This window comes from Patagioenas fasciata, chromosome 1 (genome assembly GCF_037038585.1).
Source record: "Patagioenas fasciata isolate bPatFas1 chromosome 1, bPatFas1.hap1, whole genome shotgun sequence".
In the NCBI taxonomy this organism is placed as follows: domain Eukaryota; kingdom Metazoa; phylum Chordata; class Aves; order Columbiformes; family Columbidae; genus Patagioenas; species Patagioenas fasciata.
The window spans coordinates 2,195,212-2,218,899 of NC_092520.1; the positions used below are offsets into that span (position 1 = coordinate 2,195,212).

The 23,688-nt window shown below is 49.4% G+C and overlaps 1 protein-coding gene across 1 annotated transcript; it reads left to right on the plus strand.

Moving 5' to 3' along the window:
• Positions 1-399: 399 nt before the first annotated feature.
• RNF169 (ring finger protein 169) lies at positions 400-23,390 on the plus strand. Its single transcript, XM_065834001.2, has 6 exons — positions 400-733; positions 9,429-9,505; positions 14,706-14,852; positions 15,664-15,776; positions 16,424-16,520; positions 17,933-23,390. The coding sequence occupies exons 1-6, from the start codon at positions 400-402 to the stop codon at positions 19,142-19,144; spliced, it is 1,980 nt and encodes a 659-aa protein (XP_065690073.2). The 3' UTR covers positions 19,145-23,390.
• Positions 23,391-23,688: the final 298 nt, after the last annotated feature.

Sequence of the window (23,688 nt, forward strand, 5' to 3'; positions counted from 1 at the left end):
AGAGCAGCAGTTTGCTGAAGAAGCATACACCCCCCACCCTGTGCCCTCCCCGGAGTAATGGAGGGGGTGCAGGGCTCCTTCAGCACCAGGGACCCTCCACAAGGAGCCCATACCCAGCCATACAGCCCACCACACAGCGCTCGGGCTCCCTAAGCGAAGCCACCGCCGCCACCACGATCAGCAGCTTCACGCCTACTAAGGGAATGAGGAGGCCGCCCCTCCTTATATAGGCAGAGTCATTAATATTCAATGAGAAGGCGTGGTCAGCGCGGGGCGCAGCTGACGTTGCTCAGCGCTCATTAATATGAAGTGCTATAAGGTCCCGCCCCCCTCATGAATTATGTCTGTAGTAGGCGGGACCGCACGCCCCGACGCTCTGTCCCTTCAAAGTGTGAGAAGATGGCGGCGGCGGGCCTGGGCGGCCGGGCCGCGCTGCCGGCGCGGCGGGGGCGGCGGCGGCGTGGGCGGGCCGGGGCGGCGGCGGAGGAGGACGACGAGGCGGTGCTGGTGGAGTGCCCGGTGTGCCGGCAGGCGCTGGCGGAGGCGGTGACGCCGCCCTGCCGCCACTCGCTCTGCCTCGCCTGCTTCCAGCGGTGCCTGCAGGGCCCGGGCCTCTACTGCCCGCTCTGCCGCAGCCGCCTCTCCACCTGGGCCCGCCGCCAGCAGGCCCGCGCCGAGCCCGCCGCGACGACGGCCGCCGGAGGAGGCGGGGAGCAGCGGCCGCCGGACCAAGGTGCGGCGGCGGCGGCAGCGACGGGCGCCTCCCCATCCCCCCCTCCCGGTTCCAACCGGCGGCCTGAGGGGAACGGGAGGGGGGAGGGGGGGTCGCGCGGGGGGCTCGGCCCTGAGGGGGCGTGGCCAGCGGCGGGCTCAGCCCTGAGGGGGCGTGGTCAGATGGGGCTCCGCCCTCCCCAGTGGGCGTGGCCAGCGGTGCGCTGAGTTTGCGGGGGCTCAGTCTCTATTACAGGGTTAAGCGGGGTGGGGGGGACTGATCCCACCCTCAATTACAGTGTTGGGAGATGGGATTTGGGGGGGACGCGTGTTTCCCCACTTCCACTCAGCATCTGTTGCACACACTGAGTGCGCTCGGGCTCCCCTCACCGATGGGAAGAGGGGAGGTCACCATCCTGTTGCCTCCCCCCTCCATAGAGCACTGGAGTGGTGCAAAGGGCAGGTTTTAACAAAACACCCCGCCCGGGGCAACTCTGGCCTCTGCTTCACCCCGAAATGGCGAGCGGATGATTATTTTGATACTAACGGTGCCCAAAAAGCTGATGGTAGCGGCGGCGCCGCCCATCTGGAGGGCTGGTAAAAGTCGGGCTGGTTTCTGCCACGGCGGGAGGCGAAAGCTCATGTGCCGTGGGAAATCCTGCTCCCTTGTCAACACACAGAAAAAAGCCCCGTCGTTCCCGAGTTCACGGCTTTTCCTCCCCGTCTCGAAACCCAACAGCCTTCCCCGACTCCTAGAAAACTATTTCCTTTTGAATAAATCCTCATTTGAGCCGGCGACGCTGGTTTATCCCGAGGTGCTGCGGGAGATTCCCATTTCACCGCTGTCAAAACTCCCAGCACGCCGGGATCTTCCACGGCGCGTGTTGGTTGGAGCCCTGCAGAGCAGCTGAGGCTTTAAGTGAGGCTTAAATGTCCTTTTAGCCACTCAGGCATGCCTTAACCGTCCCTTTTCCAGCGTGTTACTGGTCTCCCGGTTCATGCTTGAGTCAGCGCCCTCTAATTTGCTAGGGGGGAAAAAATTGGCAGGATGAGCTTAAACGGCTTAAATGGGTGGTTTGAACTCACCCCACTGACCTTTGCTGGGAGGGAGCCGGGAAGTTTCCGCGCAGGAGGATTTGCTGAATGGATGAACAGACGGGCTGGCCGGAGGGAGCCGGGAGCGGATCCTCCTCCCCGAGCCAGCCGGAGAAGGGGCAACAAAAATTGCCCAAGTTGATCTCCGCTCCGAGGTACTTGTGTCAGTCGTGGTTAAATAGACTCGGCTTGCTCCAGGCTGGCTTGAGTGAGAATATCCAGCCATGCTGCTGGAATGTTTATAGAATCACAGAATGGTTGAAGGGACCTTCCCAGCTCCCCCAGTGCCACCCCTGCCATGACAGGGACATCTTCACCAGCTCAGGTTGCTCAGAGCCCCGTCCAGCCTGGCCTGGGATGTCTCCAGGGATGGTTCAGCCACCACCTCTCTGGCCAACCTGGGCCAGGATGCGGTGCCTTGATGGGTGGTTTTGAAAGAAAAATTAACTTTAATTCTCTGCTTGTCTCGATTTGTCTGAAGCGGATGTGTTTTGCAGCACGGTGATCGTGTTAGTTGTAATTTTCCACCTGCCCAAACTTCCTAAAGCTCTGGAAATGTCTCAAAGAGAACCCTGGAGTGTCTGAGAGGTGCCCCCCAAACGTGGATGGACACCTGCACTCCAGTGCCACCTTGTACTCTTGAGTACGGCTTTGTCACGGGCAGTCTGAATTGAGCTGGACTAACCCATATTTGCCGTACTGTGATCGCGGTTCGTACCATAGACCTCGCCACCGTAAAATCGCGCTTAAAGTGGTTGATTTAGCAGCCAGTGAGGTGAGAGAAAGTGAGATAAGCTAAAACGATCTGTAATCTTGAACGGCATTCCTAGTCTAGGCTCAAGCTTGTCCTTAAGCAGCGCTGGGCGGCTGTGTCAGGCTAAAAGCTGTGAAGGTAATTGGCCACTTATGTTGTATGTTGGGCTTAATAGTGTGGAAATCAAAGGTGGTTGATCTGTGACAAATGATGACCTGCTATGTGCAGAGAGTAAGCTCTGGATGTGGTTTATTTTGACATTAGTGAGGCTTATTGAAGAACCACAGCAAGGCTGAGCTTGGCGGGGACCTCTGGAGATCCAACTGCTCCTCAAAGCAGGGTCAACCTCTCCTATGTCACTTGATGATCTCCATGGCCCTTTGGTGGTCGAGATAAACAACATCCATGGCTCTCTGCTCATCCACTGAGCCAGGCACCTCATCCCAGATGACTGCTACGTTGGATAAGCGTGCTTTGCTGTTCATGCATCCATGCTCACCACCTCCCAGACACCTTCTTCTCCTTCATGGGTCTGGAAATGCTTTCCAGGAGTTGTTCCTTGGGATTCCTGAAGCTGGTCTTAGAATCACAGAAGGGTTTGGGTTGAAGGGACCTTCCCAGCTCCCCCAGTGCCACCCCTGCCATGACAGGGACATCTTCACCAGCTCAGGTTGCTCAGAACCCCATCCAGCCTGGCCTGGGATGTCTCCAGGGATGGTTCAGCCACCACCTCTCTGGCCAACCTGGACCAGGCTCTCACCACCCTCAGGGCAACAATTTCTTATATCTATGCTGAATCTCCCCTCCTTTAGTTTCAAACCATCACCCCTTGTCCTATGGCAACAGGCCCTGTTCAAAAGTCTGTCCCCATCTTTCTTCTTGCCCCTTTAAGTCAGGAAAGGCCACACTAAGGTCTCCTCGGAGCTTCTGTTCTCCAGCTGAACACCCCAACTCCCCCAGCCTGTCCTCCCAGCAGAGCTGTTCCAGCCTCGGACCATCTATGTGGTCTTCTCTGGACCTGCTGTCACCATAAAGACTGAGGAAAGGTGGCATCGAACATCTCAGCCTTTTCCGTGCCCTTTAGCATCAGGTGTCCCCCCGACCCAGCAGCAGAACCACATTTTCCTTTTGGTGCCGATGTCTTTGTAGAAGCCTTTCTTGTCCATCACGTCCATTTGCTTTCCGCCCTTTTGACTCTTGTCTCCCGCAACATCCACATTGACACCCTCCTGAAGCCCTGGGGGGACATTATTGTAGAATCATAGAATAGTTTGGGTTGGAAGGGACCTTCAGAGGTCATCTAGTCCAACCCCCAATGTCTGTCAATGTCTATAGATCCGTGAGAGGCGGCAGTAAGGGCAGCAGAAGCAGGTTCTTCTCAGTGGTGCCCAATGACAGGACGGGGGACAATGGACACAAACTGAAACACAAGTTTCGCTTACCATAAGAATAAAGCCTTTTACTGGGAGAGCGATGGAGCCTGGCGCAGGTTGCCCAGGGAGGTTGTGGAGTCTCCATCCTTGGAGATGTTCAGAACCCAACTGGACATGGACTTGGCCACATTTCTCCTGGTGACCGTGCTTGAGCAGATGGGTTTGGTCTCCAGAGGTCTTTGCCAACCTCAACCATTCTGTTAGCAAACGCTGAAGAAGCTGATGTATTTCATTAAATAGCTTACAATCTTCAAAATCTATAAAAACTACTTGGGACGACCTTTTGGTGTACCTTGACTATAACAGCTTAAATTGGCTAATTAATCACGTTTTCAAGCCTCAATTTTTGTCACTCACTTTGAGATTCATACGTCCCACGTCCCCTCTGCCTCCTCTCCAGCCATCTTGAAGCACTTGGAAAAGCATCGTAGATGTTGGTGTAAAACCAGATTTTGAGCTCGAGATGCGCTACTGGTTGTGAGACTTCGCTAAGTGTGATTTCTTTCTTTACATTAAAACAGTTGCCTGGTGAAAGTCTTGGAAGGCAGATAGGTGCAGCAGATGGGAGGCTTTGTTTGAGGATTCAGCCAGCCAAGAAGAAGAAGAAAGAACGAACATATTCATGGTGAGATGCTCAGCCTGATTTGTAAGAAAATAAGCACGTTCACGTTTCTCCCAAGGAAGATGGAACAACCTAAGGATCAAGACAAAAGGATGTTGTGGAAAAGGAGAAGCAGATTGTGGCTATATCTTCTCCCACATCGGAAAAATTGTTGGCCCTGAGGGTGGTGAATAATCAGTAGATTTTTCTTAGCTTGTCTTAGTCCCCATGTCCAGTTTGCTGGACCACAGATGCCCATGGCAGGGCAGGAAAATGGGGCTGGCAATGCCACGTGTTGTCGTACCCGTATGTGACAGCCCAAAATCTTCCAACACTACTGATTCTTTCACTTATGAAAGTTTACTGATTTGTGGCCGGAAGGTTCTAAGTTCTAATTTCTTGTTTCCACAAATGCCCTGATGCCAAAGTATATGTATATATATATGAAATTTTCCATTGGCGTATCTTAACATAATTTAATTAACACCCTTTTAGAAGAACTAGAGCAGCTACTCTTGTTGGGAAACTGTTTCCGTCCTCAGAAAACTTCTAACTTGTTGGTTTGTGTTTTGGAAACATTAAGATCTCGTCTTCATCTGCAAGTCTAAACACAAACTGCTGGAAGGTAAAATGAAGAGAACAGTGAGAACCTCAAGATTTTGATTATCCCTGCCAGGAATAGAGGAGGGAGCTACAGGGTTTGCTGGGGACGAGGAGGATTTGATTTGATTTTTGAGCTTTGAATCACCGGCTGGCATCAGCTTAGTGAAACCCAGGAGCCTCTGAGCCACACAAGGGGAACCAAAGTGTTTCTGAATCAAGCTCAACTTCTTTTTATTCAACTGAATCCATCACCAGATGGGTGTTTCTGAATCTTTCACCGGTGAATAGAAAATCCGGTGGCCGGGAGCGTGGATTAACGGTGTAACGCACACGTCTGTGCGCGAACGTTGAATATGGCTGGAGTCGTTCAAGGCTATGAGTCTCTAATAAAGACAAGCAGCGTTAAATAATTAGAGGATGTTTTGGCCTCTCCACTCGTGTAGAAATCAGTTGTTTTTATCCAAGATTGAGGACAATAGGATGAAGCTCTCGTCTGCCAACACAAAGGAGCAGGATGTCGGGTTTGACGCCGCCGCTGCGACTGTTTCGGTGCTGTCGTCCTGTTTGGAAGGAGCCAACACTCCCAACGACCTTTCTGAGTCACCTTCGTTCAGAAACCATTTCTGTGGCCACACAGCAAAAATCAAGTAAAGGCCGTTTTTTCTATCATTTTACGCATTCCCGCTGTTCTCCTAGGCCATAGCGTGCATCAGAGCAGCTGAGTAGCCTTATAGTATTTATGTTTGATCGCATAAGGATCACAGGTGATGCTCTGATCGCGTTTTCTTCCTCCCCAGCTGCATCCCAGTACGAGGACTGGTCTGGTTCCATTTGCACCGCTCTAACCCAGAAACTATAATGGGATGTTTTAAGCATCGATATCCGGTTGTGCAAACATTTATGGTTTCATCTCTTCTGCGCAGACTTAGAAATTTGGGGTCTCTGTCTTATGACCCATTTGTAAAATCTATAATGGTTGCATAAAGATGCTCTATATAAAGATGCTATACATAAAAATGTGTCTACCTGATGTTAGAGCACTAGCTAAACCAGCACAACTTTAGAGATAAATGTTGTTCCATTATTTAAATTCTATTCTGAATGCACATAAGCAATGAAACCAGTTAATGTGGCTGCTCTTTATCGCTGTGTGTTTCCCTTGGCTTAGCTCGTGCGCTTTTATTATCCTGGGGGGTGGAAAAATGCACCTTCTTAGCGGTGAAGATAAGTTCTGAGACAAGCCTTTTTTTCTTTTTTAAGCCTTATAATCTTTAAGTTTGATTACAATATATTTTTCCCCCATTTTAAAGCAAGTATTAAAGAGAGCAGTGTAGGGGAAAGGGCCCTGGGGTCCTGGGGACAGCAGGGTGAGCGTGAGCCAGCACTGGGCCCTTGTGGCCAGGAAGCCAATGGTACCTGGGGTGGGTTAGAAGGGGGTGGTCAGTAGGTCAGAGAGGTTCTCCTGCCCCTCTGCTCTGCCCTGGGGAGACCACCCCTGGAATATTGTGTCCAGTTGTGGCCCCTCAGTTCCAGAAGGACAGGGAACTGCTGCAGAGAGTCCAGCACAGCCACCAAGATGCTGAAGGGAGTGGAGCATCTCCCGTGTGAGGAAAGGCTGAGGGAGCTGGGGCTCTGGAGCTGGGGAAGAGGAGACTGAGGGGTGACTCATTCATGGGGATCAATATGGAAAGGGTGAGTGTCAGGAGGATGGAGCCAGGCTCTTCTCAGTGACAACCAATGATAGGACAAGGGGTAACGGGTACAAACTGGAACACAAGAGGTTCCACTTAAATTTGAGAAGAAACTTGTTCCTGGTGAGGGTGTCAGAGCCTGGCCCAGGCTGCCCAGGGAGGCTGTGGAGTCTCCTTCTCTGCAGACATTCAAACCCGCCTGGACACCTTCCTGTGGAACCTCAGCTGGGTGTTCCTGCTCCATCGGGGGATTGCACTGCATGAGCTTTCCAGGTCCCTTCCAATCCCTAGCATTCTATGATTCTGTGATAATTGAACTATTGGGAGGTCTGATGGGTTAGAACAGGATTTTGCGAGGGTTTAAACAGGACGTTTTGGCACCAGGGCTGTGACGTGTCCCCAGGGAGGAGGCAGACGCCGCCATGAACCTGATGCCCACCGGGGCAGTCGGTCTGTTTGATTTCCTTACCCCGCCGTGAACTTTTTCATTTCACGCCGACGTGTTTGAGCAATAAAAACGCTCCCTCAACAAAACGTGTGCGATGGATCTGCCGGGTTGTATCCCTTAATTTTAGCGAGCTGGGAAAAGTAAATACCGCGGGTGTTTCCTTCTTGTTCATACCTGTTTCATCCCGAAGTTCGGGATGATGAGCGATGCTGAGCCAAGATGGTTTTTCAGGGCTTATTGTTTTATTCCGGTCGTTCCTTTTTCCATCCAGGCTCCTCCGACTGTACCACAACTTGCCCAGACTTGTGCTGCGCAGAAGCGAGCGGGAGCTCGACGGGATGAAAATAGAAAGAGTCGTTTGGGGAGTAACAAACTCCAGCAACGGAGGTTAAACTAGAACCCGGTGCCAAGAAGCTTTTTGGTTTCTGAATTCCCAAGGGGGACGGGAGGAAATGGGAGCAGGATGGGGAATTCCTGCTGGACAGAACGGCCCGTCCGCTCCCAAATAGCGGCCTCGGGGAAGCTCAGAGCCTTAGGGTTCTGCTCGCTGCAGAACAATGGTTGGATTTCTCAAAGAGAAGCGCGACTTAGAAGAGTTCGGTTGGGGGTTCATTCTGTTACTGCATGGGGGAAATACAGCAAACCGAATGCTGCTGAACTTCTCTCCAGGTGTTTGTATCCGTTCACCAAGCAAACTGTCAGGATTCTTCTCTCCCTGATAACCATTTGCAGAGCAGACTTTCAGGAGACAAAATTCTTAGGAAAATATAAAAAATGTAATGGAGTAGATGAGCAGGAGGGCTGGATCCAGCTGGGAACCTGCGCAGAGGCCCAACCGAGCATAGGAAACCACAGACCTTGATATCTTTACATACCATTCACACCATGATTCAGTCCAATAGCGAAACTTCACTTTGGGGTCTTCTTGCTTCTCGTTGGATCTTTTTCTCTGACTCCACATGGTCCTTTGTTTTGTTCAGCTGTTGACATTGTTTCTGGTCCATGGCCTTGCAGGTGCTGTTTTGTCTGGATAAATCCTTTCTTAGCAAAGTGCAAAATAGGCCTTATCTTGTAAGTGTTCAGTGAAATTCATGGTTGCTTTTGGTGAATATGAGCACAACTTTACAGCTTCAAATTTCAGCAAATCCAGCTTAGCAAGTAACATGAAGCAAAGAGTATATTAAAAATCATACAACCTTTTATCTCTAAATAATGCATTATAGTTAGTGTGCATCTACTTAAGCTAAATGGTGATTCTGTGATTCATCCACTGACCTGTGAGTAGTAAAACCATCACCGGGCAGCTCACTTATTTAGCAGGGACAGCTCAAAGTGGCTCATCCAGGCTGTCGTATTTGTAGAATGAAGCGGTTGACTCGTAGTCAAATCACACACAGTAGGAAAAGTCTGCACGACGCTCCCCGTGCCCACAAGTTATCGGGGTTTGGTTCCCCTTCTGCTTCCTATGGGTGTCCTGGAAGGATTTCTTGGCCTCGCTGCAGCTCGGGCCTTTCCCTCCTCTGGAACCTGAACCAAAGTGCTGCCGGTTCGGCTGGGAGGGCCGAGCGCACCCGCCACACTGCGGGATGGCAAACGGAGGAGTAAAAGTGTTATTTATATAGAAAATAATATTCTCAAGATGATGGTTTAAACAGCAGGGTGTGGATTGGGGGTGTTGCTGCTCTCAGCCCGCATTTCCTGGGCGTCTGGCTGGAGCAGACGCGTTAAGCCTGGTTTTATTTCTAGGACTGAGGCTTCCTGTGACATCTCAGGGCTGTTACTTAACAACTGTGTTTACGTCCTAAATACTCCCCCGATGGCTCGTCGAGAGCTCTTGAGAATCTCCAGAGAAACTCTAGAAGTGCACAATGGTGTTATTAGTACTTGGCCGCCCTCCTCCGAGCGTTCCTGTGTGTTCAACAGAGCTTTGGTAGCAGCAGCATCATATAAATATATGTGCTGGAAAAAATGCTGCATAACCCCTGGTGCGGTCCCTGGAGAACTTGCTCATTTTGGGAAATAATGGACAAGCCAAATCCTCATACACTAAAATGTATTTCCTTTTGTTGTTTATTTTCCCTTCTCTTTGCAGACTTCATATTCAGAGCACCCATTAAATTAAGCAAACCGGGGGAACTCCGCGAAGAATACGAAAGCCAGCTAAGGAAGGTACGGTATTCGGCGTAATCATGGGGTTTCTTCCAGAATAAATTGGATTTCCTGCAGGAATGCCATCATGTCCATCAATAGATTTAATCAGTTTTCAGAGCCTTGATCTCTGGGATGCTGGTTTGTCTTTTTTCGTGCTCATTAGTTTACCTGCTGGGGAAAGGAACCTTTTCTTTTCATAATGGAAGTGTTTTCTTTGGGTTTTCACTCAACAGCCGTTAAATAGAAAAAAAATAACCTTGCTAAGTAGGAAAAGATTGTTGAAATGATATTTAAGGAAAATAACTAGTCTGGGAAATGCAGATATGGGAGGAGACAATTAAAAGATGTGGAAGGGTCTTCTCTGCTGCCTGGATCCAGCGCAGAGCCTCAGGGGGCAGTGCTGGGCCGGGATTATTCAATATATTCGTCAGTGACTTGGATGAGGGAACAGAGTGACTGTCAGCAAGTTTGCTGGGGACACCAAGCTGGGAGGAGTGGCTGACACGCCAGAGGCTGTGCTGCCATCAGAGACCTGGACAGGCTGGAGAGTTGGGCGGGGAGAAATGGAATGAACTAGAACAAGGGCAAGTGTAGAGTCTTGGATCTGGGCAGGAACAACCCCAGGTTCCAGTGTAAGTTGGGGAAGGAGCTGTTGGAGAGCAGTGTAGGGGAAAGGGACCTGGAGGTCCTGGGGCCAGCAGGGTGAGCATGAGCCAGCACTGGGCCCTTGTGGCCAGGAAGGCCAATGGTACCTGGGGTGGGTTAGAAGGGGGTGGTCAGTAGGTCAGAGAGGTTCTCCTGCCCCTCTGCTCTGCCCTGGGGAGACCACCCCTGGAATATTGTGTCCAGTTGTGGCCCCTCAGTTCCAGAAGGACAGGGAAGTGCTGCAGAGAGTCCAGCGCAGCCACCAAGATGCTGAAGGGAGTGGAGCATCTCCTGTGTGAGGAAAGGCTGAGGGAGCTGGGGCTCTGGAGCTGGAGAAGAGGAGACTGAGGCGGGACTCATTCATGGGGATCAATATGGAAAGGGGGAGTATCAGGAGGATGGAGCCAGGCTCTTCTTGTTGACAACCAGTGACAGGATAAGGGGTAATGGGTACAAACTGGAACACAGGAGGTTCCACTTAAATTTGAGAAGAAACTTGTTGGGGGTGAGGGTGTCAGAGCCTGGCCCAGGCTGCCCAGGGAGGTTGTGGAGTCTCCTTCTCTGCAGCCATTCAAACCCGCCTGGACCCCTTCCTGTGGAACCTCAGCTGGGTGTTCCTGCTCCATGGGGGGATTGCACTGCATGAGCTTTCCAGGGCCCTTCAACCCCTGACATTCTGGGATTCTGTGAATTAAAAGCGACACCGATGGGCAGTGTTACTATGGGTTATTAGGGTGAGTTTGTCCCTTTTCATTAACTGGTCTTAAGAAACGCAAACACTTCTCTGGTCGAGTTGTCCTCCATGTAGTTTGCGCATAAAGTCTTGCAATTTGTGGCATTTTTAGCAACATTTGTTGAGAAATGCTTTGGACAGCAGTATAAGCCTTAAGCGGGCAGAAATCTTGTTTGTATAATAATCTAGTTTATTAATTAAACGTGCATCCCTGTATTTGGCAGTTTATATTTTTTTCACTCTAACATTCATGAGGAAACTCAAGGTATTGTTGGCGTAAAGAAATAAAGCTTTTTATGTAGATATTAGTCATAAACCTCGCTAGGGTTTTATAAATCTCCCCATAATAGCGAGCGGAAGACTTTCCATTATGATATCGGAGCAAATTCCTCCCGGATCCTGCTGGACTTGTCACTCGACGTCTTCAACCCAGAATTTCCCTTGGTTCTTCCAAGTGTCTCCAAACTGAAGCAAAACTGCATCTTCTGGAAGGATGAAACCATCTTTTCTCCCATGATCCATAAAATAATGTATAGGAGCATCACACCCATGCAGGACCAAGCAGGGAATTTGTCACCGCTTGCTAATCCCGATCACTCCCTTAAACCGACTTTAAGCGTGATTTATATAAAGTGCAACGAAGCACATTTGAAGCAGCTGAAGAGGTTTTTTGCATCTATTGCTTCAGGGAAAAAAAGGTACCATGTTCAGTCCATTGCCAACACTTCTCACCTCCCCACAAAAAGGCAATATTTTACCATATTTCCGGCATTTTGGGACATGGTTTTTACCTCATTCCTGTTCAGGCTGCTGCCTCCCCCTTTCTACTCACCAGACAGATAAGATTTGTTGCCCGTCTCAACTTAAATTCACTTTTTATGACCCTCGTTTTAACGAGCTGGGGGATTTTCTGAGTCATCACCCAAGAGAAAAGGGCGACGTGATTTTTGTTGACAACCGACGATACGCTCGCGGTGTTTCCATACCCCCTAAAAAGCCTCACTCGTCCTTATTAAACCGTCTTTCTATCGTGAGCCGTGTTATTGCTCATAACCACACGCAAACAGGAGGGAAACTCCTACCTGGGGCATGTGCTGACGTGCAGCTTTCCAGCCAGCAAACCCAGACGGTTTATTGAGCAAAGAGAAGATACCAAACGTGAGCTCAGCGCATTTCTTACGCCAATTAAATGAGCGATTGCTTGTGGAGTGTTTTTTCCTGCAGCTCCAAAAGGCTACGGACAAGTTAAAATACATTATCTGATAATCACACACCTGATGATGCTGCATCCAGGATTTCAAAGGTGCTACTTAGATAACATAAGACGCTTCTTCATGTTTCGTAGCAGCTCATTTCAGTTTCTCGTCCTCGCGTCCCAGCGCAATATTGCCACGTTTGTAAGTAAATCCTGCGGGAGATAATTTCCATTAGGCTACTTGAAATGATTTTAATTAGTAAAAATATCACCATTAGAATTAGCTTTTATTTGCAACCTGAACTCCGCACCTGAATTTTCGTATCCCGTTCATTAGGAATCCTGTTGTTGCTTTTGCCACTGTCAGCAGAGCTTGTGTTTGCACCTCTCATTAACGGTGCCGTGTCCTGGCCTAAAATCCTTAAATATTCCCATGCCCTGGCCTAAAATCCTTAAATATTCCCATGTCTTGTTCCATACGCTTGTGCCTTTAGATTTGAGAACTGAGAATTGTATAAGTTAGGCAAAACCAGTGAAGATTTCCATGTGAGAAATACAGAAGGGACACAAGTGCTGGGCAGTATCTCAGCTGGCCAAAAAGAGTCGTCTTTATGATAAATCTTGATGTTAACTTGTTTTTAAGATGATACTTTCAGAAGTCTCTTTAAATATCGTTCGTGAAACACACAGCGGACTGTTCATCATGCGGCCGCAATCTGCATTAGTCAGACCTTGTGTTGTCGTTACTGCCTGAGATTATTAATAAATCAGGAATTTCAAGGTGATACATCTTAAAACGATTCTCAACAAGAAGTCAGACAAGTCAGAAAATATTTGCTAATCACCCAACTTAGCCAATTGGGGGAATTTTCCTGGTTTCTGCCTTCTCTCTTCATCACCTCTGGGGGTTGGGGTTCAGTAGCATTTGTGTTCTTCCCAGCCTGAAAATCATGATATGATTTTGTGGAATTCATCATGAACTCTGTTTTCTTTGTCATCCGCATGCCCATGCTTTTTATTTCCCCACCTTGCAGCAGAGAAGATAAATACTAAATATTTTTGGAAGGATGAGTTGTTTCAACGCTGCCGTGAATTTTCCTGGGGGGGTCCCACAGCAAAACTGTCTCAGAAATCGAGGGGGAAATGACACCGTGTGAGAAGAGAGGGAGTGTAACAGAGCAGCTTTTTAAACAACTGGGGTGTCTACACCCAAACGTGAGGAATAAACAGAATGATTTGGTTTCTTAGTGCTTGTCCCGAGCAGTGATTCATCGGCGTGACAGAGATCTATCAGTCAAAGGTCACGCTTGTTGGCCCAGAATTATGCACAGGGGTTGGGTGGAGGAAGAAGGAAGAACTAGGTGTATATACGTATATATTTAGAGTATTTATGGCCTTCGTGCCGTCTGAAGTTGAAGAAGAGGTGAGAGACAAGCTAAGGGAGAAAGGAGCAGGGCGATGTCCTAGGATGGCACTGTCTGAGGTACGTACGGCAGAGAAAAGGGGTGGAAAGGAGGGTGGAATCATGGAATCATAGAGTAGTTTGGGTTGAAGGGACCTTCAAAGCTCATCCAGTGCCACCCCTGCCATGAGCAGGGACATCTTCACCAGCTCAGGTTGCTCAGAGCCCCGTCCAGCCTGGCCTGGGATGTCTCCAGGGATGGTTCATCCACCACCTCTCTGGCCAACCTGAGCCAGGCTCTCACCACCCTCAGGGCAACAGTTTCTTCCTGATGTCTGGCCTGAGTCTCCCTCCTTTAGTTTCAAACCATCACCCCTTGTCCTATCACAACAGGCCCTGCTCAAAAGTCTGTCCCCATCTTTCTCCTCGGCCCCTTTTAAGTCTGGAAAGGCCGCACTAAGGTCTTCCCAGAGCTTCTGTTCTCCAGGCTGATCCTGTGGTTCGGGAACAAAAGATTCTGCAGGGAGAGCCTGACCAGGAGAAGCTTGTGGAGACTAAAGATTGATCTTGGTTACTTAAAAGGGATGGCTACGTGCTAGATTGTGCTTTTCGGAGGGAGGGAAGGAAGGAGAATCATAGAATCACAGGATGGTTTGGGTTGGAGGGACCTTCAGAGCTCCCCCAGTGGCACCCCTGCCATAGCAGGGACATCTTCACCAGCTCAGGTTGCTCAGAGCCCCGTCCACCCTGGTCTTTCTTGTTCCCCACTCTCCATATTAATGGAGTTCCACACGCTCCAGGATGGGCAGTGGATCTCATGGGAAGGTCCAGTAGTGCAGCATGTCGACAAAATAATGTGTCTACTGTGTTTAGCTCCATTTGAAGCCTAAAACTGAAATGCCATAGCTTGCGTGACTTTATTTGCAGTGTGATTATCTACAAGTAGACAAAAGCTTTTGTCTCTGTGTTAGAGGAGAGTGTGGCGGAGAAATCTTCGTCAAACCCTGGACCGTTCGCTGTTTGGCAAAGGGGAAAATATCCACAGTATTTGTGTGGAGAGCACGAACGTGAAAGCGCTGTAGGAACAAACCGGTTTTCACATTGTTGCTGGAGAGAGGAACAGAGAAATGACGACGCCAAATTCAGCGCTGTGGCCAGACTCTTGGAAAATCGCTTGTTGGCAACCAGGCGTAGGACTTGAAAACATGTTAACCACGCTGTCTCTTTTTGTCGTTATTTCCAGCTGAGAGAAGAAAAACTACAAGAAGAAAAAGCTTCCGAGGATCTGATTCACAAGTTCGTTCTCGATGACATGGAAGGAGGCAAAAGAAAAACGGAAGAACAGCAGAAAAAAGATGAATCTTTAGTGCTCAAAGTGAACCAAGAGTGTGTAAGTAAGATTGTGTTTCCTTTTCTGTGTTGTAGGCACTGGCGGGTGAAACGCTGCTAAGGCTCAGTCCTGGAGCAAGAACTGGTTTTTGTAAGACCTTGACCCTGTTCCTGCCCGTTGAGTTTCCATCCTTGGACACAGGGAGCTTTTCTAGGACTAATTAATTGATTTTGTCGTAGCCCTTGAAGGCGGCGAGTGAACAGATCATAATGTTAATGAGAACTGCCTTCTGAGGTTTGTGGATGTTCTCCTAAACGTTTCTGGCCCCTTTTTACCCCCTTTACTGGTGGTTGAAGGTGCAGCGTTTCCAAACGCAGCCATTACATCTGCAGAGGCCACCGCTGTGCTTTGCGCATCCTCAGTCTTCATATCTCCATCAGTTTTCCACAGCGTATGATACTGTAGCCCAACAGATTCTTCACACTGAGCTTGGCCTGTTTGTCGTTTCAGTCGTGAAGCTCAGCAGGAAACGCGTTTTAGTATTTAAAGACTGATGGGCTGACGCGTGGCTACTGAATAACATCCGTAGTACCTTTCTTGTAGGATTTTCTCCCCATTCCTCGATCAATAAATTAACTTTCCGCGCTGACTGACAGCTATACATAGGAACTCTATATTTATTTTTGCTTTATTTATGCTTTTGCCCAAATTTCTGAGCTATCACAGCTCCAGTGAAGGAGCCGCACGAGCAGTTGATGTCCTGTAGGTATAATCTTTTGGGATCTTGAATATCTTTACAAGAAAGAGCTTTGTTTTCCAAGCGGTTCTTTTTGTCGTACGTGTCAGCTGACTCTCCCTTCATTGGCTTCAGTTTCCTGAACGTCTCTCGGATTCGGAGAACGAAGAACCGTTCCAGGGCAAGCAAACGCATCGCTCGGCTTTTGTTTCCAAGACCAGCGCCTACTCCTTTGCTTTCCTTTCAGGGTAAGATGCTGAGGTTTTATTTAAACTGATTAATGTCCCTTACAGATGGTCTTTTGACTCTTGTTCTAAACATACCTGAGATGCTTTAAATTAAAATGGTTGTCCCGATCGAAAATAAGCAATATTTTTAATGGAATTTTAGAACTGATTGGTAGAATGTAGCGCCCGATGACCTGTTCTAAAACACTGGAATTAACAATGTTCATCCCACGAGGCAGAAAAATCATCGCCTGTAGATTTAAATGACAGAAATCATTAAAATATAGAATTCCGTGCGATGGACCCAAGAGCGCCGGATCTTTCTCCAGCACAGACGCTCAGAGTTCGCATCAGCCCCAAAACTGCTCAGTGAAAACCATCGCGCTGGAATAATGAATCGCGTTTACGCTCGGGAAGCGCGGAGGTTTCTGTAGCGTCATCGTTAGCTCTGACCTCAGTTAATTACGAGGCGGAGGCGTCGTGTTTATGAACACAGCCCGGGGCGCTGCGGCACATCCAAAATTCCTGGATCCCTTTACCCCGAGGGTGTAGGAGGAATCTCTTCCAGAGGAAAGATGCCAAGGACGCTGCCTCCCCCACAGGTACCTCCTGCCAATGCCATTGGGCTGGTTGTTCTTGCTCCCTTTTTTAACCCCTGTGCTTTTCAGGAACCTGACCAAGGTGGAAAGGAGCCGGAGCTGCAACGACACCATTCAGGAGAGATCAAAGAGCAGGCAGAGATCAGCCCCAGCCAACAAAACAAAGGTACCGGCTGCGTCGGGAAACAAAAGGTTTCCATGTATAAATGTTCTTATCTGAGGTTACACAGCGCCGGTAATCTGGAGATATGAAATAACCGTGTTTGCGGCGCTGCGGGTGCTGCGTTATCACCACGGGGCCAATCGCTTCCTCGCAGCTCACAATAAAAACCTCCCGGGTTAGAAATTACCGAGTTGTTTGTTAGCACTGGAGGATAATTGGAAGTTGGAAGGATACTCATCGTGCTGTTGTTTTCTAATTGATTTGCTTTTCAAGGCTGAATCCCCCAGCAGAATAAAGAAAAATCTTTTAGAAGTTGAGAAAAAAATCCTTTCTTTCTCCCCCTTTTCTCTCCTTTCTGAAACTGTTTAAACAGAGCAAAACTCACTGCTGTCCAGGTGTTGGGACACTTTCTTTTGCACTTCCACCTGATGGGAAGAGCTGCCCTGGTCGTGTTTATCCTCACATCCAGCAAACCAAGTGAATTCACCATCTGTTTTCCCCATGTGCTGGGCCCTGGGGAGGCCAGACCTGAAATCCTGGGGGCAGTTTTGGGCCCCTCACGCCAAGAAAAGCCTTGAGGTGCTGGAGCGAGTTGAGAGAAGGGAACGGAGCTGGGGAAGGGGTTGGAGCACAAGTGTGATGGGAGCAGCTGAGGGACCTGGGGGGTTCAGCTGGAGAACAGGAGCTGAGGGGAGACCTTCTGATCTCTGAACTGCCTGAAAGGAGCTTGGAGCCGGGGGGGTCGGGCTCTGCTCCCCAGGAACAAGCGCCAGGAGCAGAGGAAACGGCCTCAAGTTGCGCCAGGGGAGGTTGAGGTTGGATGTGGGGAACAATTTCTTCCCCAAAGGGCTGTGGGGCATTGGAACAGGCTGCCCAGGGCAGTGCTGGAGTCACCATCCCTGGAGGGTTGGACAGACGGACATGAGGTTCTCAGGACATGGGGCAGTGCCAGGGGTGGGAAATGGTTGGACTCGATGATCTTGAGGGTATTTTCCAACATAAATGGTTCTATGGTATCTTCATTCACAGTATATCAAGCCCTGCAGTGTCAGCCCTCAGGGCACAACTTCTTAAACCATCAGCTCCGAGAAGTTCCTCAGCAGGACGCAGACTGAATATTGCTCGTTCAACAAATATCTCATTAATCCATCATGCTAACTGCGTTCTGTGTGTCCTTGCATTTCATTTCCTAAATCATGCCCAGGCCCTGCTGTTTGTAACAGAAACCTTCAAGCTCTGATTTGGGCTCATTTGGGCTCACTCCCAGGGCAGTGCTGGAGTCACCATCCCTGGACGGTTGGACAGACGGACATGAGGTTCTCAGGACATGGGGCAGTGCCAGGGGTGGGTTAACAGCTGGACTCGATGATCTTGAGGATCTTTTCCAACCAAAATGATTCTGTGCTTCCATGCAGGTCCCCCCCATCACCAGCACGTCAACGCCGCTGGTTGGAGTTTTGTCGTCCACCCAGAACAACCGCTGCCTCTCGGCCCCGGACCTGACAGCGGAGAAGCGCCCGGTTCTCAACCCCGTTTCGTCCCTCTCGGCCCTGCACAAGCCAGAACGATCCATCAGCCCCGAGAGCAACGACAGCATCTCGGAAGAGCTCAACCACTTCAAGCCAATCGTCTGCTCCCCGTGTACTCCTCCCAAGAGGCTCCCCGACGGCAGAGTCCTGAGCCCTCTCATTATCAAATCCACCCCAAGAAACCTAAACCGGAGCCTGCAGAAACCAACCACCTACGAGGCCAGTCCTAGAATACTGAAAAAATGGGAGCAGATATTTCAGGAGCGCCAGATCAAAAAGACTCTCTCGAAAGCGACTCTTACGTCCTTGGCTTCGGAGCCTGGGGAAGACGTTTTAGTTCCTGATGTCACCATCTCCAGCACTTGCGCTAAAGAGCAGCCGCAAATTCCGGACGATCACCTTGCGCCTGACAGCACAGCGGACGCTCGCCCCGAGCTGGATTTCTTCCCTTCCATCAGTGAAACCAAGTTGGGAAGGGGGAGCGAGAAGAACAGAGAGTCACAAGCCTTAACAAAGGACGACGGCGCTGCCGAACCAGACACGAGATCAAATGTCACCTCCCTAAACGCACGAGTGTCCGAAGTCGCTGACGTCAAAGTGAACGCGTTCATGGACAAATCCTGTCTTGGTCTCGGCCCGAAAATGCTGAGCAGAAGACTCATGGGTGTCAGCACGTCGCTGCCGGAAAACACCACGCTAGGAGTCCCCATCAAAACATCAGGAAAAAAGCAGCTGAAATACCTGAACAACAGCGAACTGATCAACGTGCAGAACAACACCTGCAACTCCGTGGAGAACATCATCGGCGAGCAAACCCCGTCGCTGAGACGGGGCCACAAAAGACGCTGCAAAACGAAGCACTTGGAGCACAACGGCTCCGTCAAAAGACTGCGGCACGCGGCGGGAGAGGCGGGTTTGGCTCCGGAGGATCGTTTGGTGCGGGAGGTGGAGCAGAAGCTCCAGCAGGAGGAGGAGGACAGGAGGTTGGCCCTGCACCTGCAGCGGATTTTCGACAGCGAGAACAGGACAGTGGACAGGCGGAAAGTGCGAGTCGATCGCTATCTGCTGCGCTCCAAGAGCACGCTGGGTGCCAAGTAGCGCCGCCGGACGATGTTGCCTTTGTAGAGGACGATGAGGTTTATCAAATTATCTTAGAGGAAAACTTATTTTTTTGTCATACTTCCACCCGCAGCAATTGTTTTGTTATTTTATTCTTCGTTTTGGTGGTGAGATATTTGCAGGTCCAGTTCAGAGAGAAGCCAGAGTCCTTTCAGATTAACAAAAACAAGGAGAATGGGGGAAAAGAAACCCGTCCAGCTTTTTCTTCTCAGAGAAGCGTCCATTGTCCCCGTGAATACACTGCAACGCCCGTACGCGCAGCCAGGGACGCTGGGTTGTGTGGGGTGCAGGATAAGGACCTTGTCCATTCCGTGCTTTCCCACTTAAAAAACCAACCCACGGAGAGGAAAATAGGCTTTTTCTATCCTAAAGAGTCTCCTCTCTGCCTGCCCCGTTTTCCTCCTGGCTGTGGCGCTCAGAGCGACGCTGATGGCAACGGGTTCCAATGACCTGACTCGAGGGCCGTTGGGAGGCCGATCCGTATTTCTGCTAAAAAATACCAAATAGATCCACTCGTAATACTTAAAAATGAATGTACCTCACTCTCCGCACCAGCAGTACGGATCACAGGTTACTTGCTTTAAGTAAAAAGCCAAACGCAGTGAAGAAAGATATAAAATAAGGATATTTTGTGCTGAAAAGCCTGATAGGAACGTGGAGTTTCTTGGGTAGCAGAGCTGTGACCCAGCTGGTCTCCTGCCTCTCTTTCACTGATGTTGAAATCTAGAAAGGCAAACGCTGTCCGGGTGGTTTGGGGAAGGAGATTGTCCCTGCTGACACGTTCCTGCTGGGTTGAGAGATCTCTTGGCACTGCTAAAACCTGGTTTTACACATCCCAGAGCATCCCGAGGTGTCCAACATCCCCTCCTGGGCACACGATGGAAGAGCTGGGCCAGAATCCCAGCCCTGCCCCTGCTCCGAGCCGCTTGGCCTCAGCTTCAAACCACTAAAAAAGCTCAGGTGAACGATGCACTAAAATAATTCCCACTTAAAAAGGCGTGAAATCGGAAGGACCAGAGCTGGCTCGGAGCCCGGGTGCGGTGTTGTCATTTTTAACACTATTTTATCCGTGATTTCAGTAATCGGACTCAAAAACTATCAACTCAACTTGGTATTTGAAGGCCACCTTGCAGAGTATTCACTGGGGACGTTCGGTGCTCGCTGCAGTATTAACGATCTCGCTGATAACGAGGGGTAATTTCGGCAATGTAACCGTGTCCCCACGGTTTAAACAGGTGGAGCTGATCCCAGAGAACGATCGTCGCCCAATTTCCTCGATCTAATAAATGGTTGAATTTCTCCCTCCACCTTAAATGGTTAAAAAAGAAGCCAGGAACTGGTTTTATTTTTCATTCTGCGAGGACCCTGGTGCTTTTTTCCTAATTGAACTGGATTTTTTTTTTTTTTTTAAGGGAAAAAAAAAGAAATCTTATATTTTAATGGATAAAATTTATATATTTTAAATACTATATTTCAACAAATTGACACTTTCGTTTTGAGAGATCTTATAGCGATGATGCCATAATATATATATCTCTATCTCTGTATCTCCCTAACACACAAACTACTGGATGGTTTAAGTCGGACCTAGGGCCGGTTAGACCCGGCCTGCGCTGCCCGGCCACTGCGGCTTGTGGGCCACATCTTTTCTGTGCCCTCTCCCGCACCGCAGCCTCGTTGGGTTTCTGTTAATTAGAAGGAAATTAAATAATTAGGCCTTTGACCAGACGTAGAAGAGCAGAACTGAGAGAAGGAGCGATGGGTCTGGATCGGCCCTTCGCGGTGAAATAAGCTCAGGAAGGAAAACCCACAGCTTTACTCACAATTCTTGCCATTTTCTCCCAATATAAGGAGGTAAAGCGTGCGCTTCTCAAGTGCATTTAGATGTATAATTCTTTTTACAGATCCCTTTCTCCAAGGTTAATCCCTTAAGCCCGGATCAAACTTCCCCAAACCGTTTCCTTCTTCCTCACGGCGCTTGGGTGGGTTTAAGCCAGGCTTGGGCTCTCCAAGCGAGCCTACACCACAAAAAACCTACATTTACATGCCGAATGTGTCCTTTTCTTTCCCCTCACAAGAGATTTCGCAGTCAACGCACCAGGCCGGTGTCTTAAATATCTTCTTTTTACAAGATTACAGAAATATTTAGGTTTTTTGTGTGCTAATTTCCTCTTCTCTAAATCCGAGCTGGGCAGAAGTGCGAGAGGCGACGCCTGAGCTGGAGTTTGTTGCCAGCCAAAAAAAAGCTTCATGGGACGCCTCGCACCCCTAATTTCTTGAATTTCGCCTTCACTGGGAAGCTGACTCCCCAAAAAACAGAGAGCCCACATCACAGCAGCGTTTCTTGGCTCCCTGAGCGTCACGCGCGATCCATCACATCCGCACGGAAGCTCTTTGGCCGTGGTGGTGGTGGTTGACATCGCAGCAGTTTTCCATAAAACATCAGGGCAGGATCGATCTTTTCTCTGTGCCCACAGGCTGATTTTCTACGTTTCGCTTCTCCGTCTGGTCGCTGAAGGGCTGGGGGAAATCACGGGTCGTTTTCCAGCTGTTTTGCCGAGAACCTCTGGTTTGCTTCCCAAATTAGCAAGAACACAACTGCCCTCGGCCAAAATCCACCCGAGGCGGTGTTGGGTTCGAGACTTGAGGCGACGCAAAGCTAGGATGAATGTTTTTATTAATTTAGCACTCTACGTTTGTGTGAGCTTGCACAAAAGAATAATTGTATATAATTACACTTGTAGAAGAGCAGGAATTCCCAGCCTCCACCCTTGAAAGGTGAGGGATGATGCTGCCTTTCGCCACAAATCACGCCAGCCGAGAAGTAAAATACCTCTTGCGGAAGGGTGGATCTGCAGAGGCTCTTGAGATGAAACCACGTATTTATTTACGCTCGTACGGAAGTCATTTCTAACCCTCCTCCTTCCTCTGGCCACCGTGGCTCGGGGATGAAGGCGGGACAGCGCGGGCGGGCGAGCATCCTCCCAAAACGTGAAGCTGTCTTGTCTTCCGAGCAAAGTAAAAATGAGATTGCACTTACCCATGGGGCTGGGGTTGGGTTGACGACGGAAGGACCGTGTCTGCCAAAGATGCCACCGACTCGGGAAAGTTGCTTTCTGACCCTCCGGATCTCTCTGGCCGGGTAAAGCCGGACGGAAAAATCCGCGTTTGGAGTCAGCGAGATGAGATAAATGAAGGAAAAAGTGCCAAAAGAAGGGATCACGCCAGATGATTGTATAATGTTGTTCTATACTGTCAGTATTTTCTTCTTCCGATGCTCTTGTACATGCAGCGCACAGTAGTCATGAAGTGTAGCTTGAACAAGCGCTTCTTTGTATTTTCTCAGTGAAAACTGAAGCCTTAAAAGACTGATTTTTAAAACAAGCCTTTAGCAACGCTCCGAGGACGGACCCAGGGACCCTCCAACAGCCCCGCGACACCTCCCCGTTGTCCGAAAGGGTGACAAGGAGCTTGTCCCGTGCGGTGGGAGAAGCGTTTGACAAAAAACCCGGCGCCTCTCACCTGTTTGGACACCCGGGATGCAAATCAACGACTGTTGGACGTGACGATCTCGCGTGTCCTCGCAAAACGGGGACGTGACACCGGTTCGAGCTATAACACAACAGCTGGGATGATCCCACGTGTCCAACACGAACCTTTCTGTAAAACACCGTGAACATCAGCTCGAGAATTCGCTCTTCACTATGCAAACGGAAAAACCTTCAGCTGGTTACAAAGCGGGGGGGTCTGTGTGCGCCGAGTTTCCTTGGTGTTCAAAGTCCAAACTGTTTAAAATCTAGATGTTGCTACACTCTTTTTTTCTGATAATGCTTTAAATCGTCGTGCTTTCGTATTCTCAGCTCGCCAGCAGAGCACTGGGGCGGGGCAAAAGGACTTTTAATGGTCGTTTTGGGTCTCAGCTGAACCGCCGTGGCTTCATCTGAATGTTTTTTAAAAAGCGATGGAAGTTTCTGAAGGACTGTGGACTTGCATGTGTAAAATGTGTGGGTAAAAATGACATGCAGGCGTCTGTCATGTTGTGGCTTCTGTTATTTGGAAACGGAGTAAATCCTGCTTGTGAAAAAAAAATATATATATATAGTCACAAACCAGAAACATGCCAACTGTGTATAAAGAACGTGTTACGTTTTAACAGCAACGAGGACTTGAGCGGCAGGACCAAGGCCGAGGTTAAAACAGAATAAAACCAGGTTCTGACAGTGAACTCCCTGGTTTTGCAGTTATTTATGTTTTGCAGGGGAAAAAAAGAAGGTGAAGGTGAGTATAATGACATCTTTTTCATGTAGGTGAGCAGCCAGTGGGGAGCGAGCATCCTGCATCGCTTGGCACGACCCCTCCGGTTGCACGGACACAGCTGGTTTTAGGAAGGATCTAGGTTTTTAATAACTATTTTGTGGCCAGTTCAGCTCCCTGAGCACACTGGGGTGCGGCTGGTTGGGCACGTACCTGCGGCAGGACGTGTTTCCACGGCATGAGATGGATTATCCCCAGCGCTCGGCTGC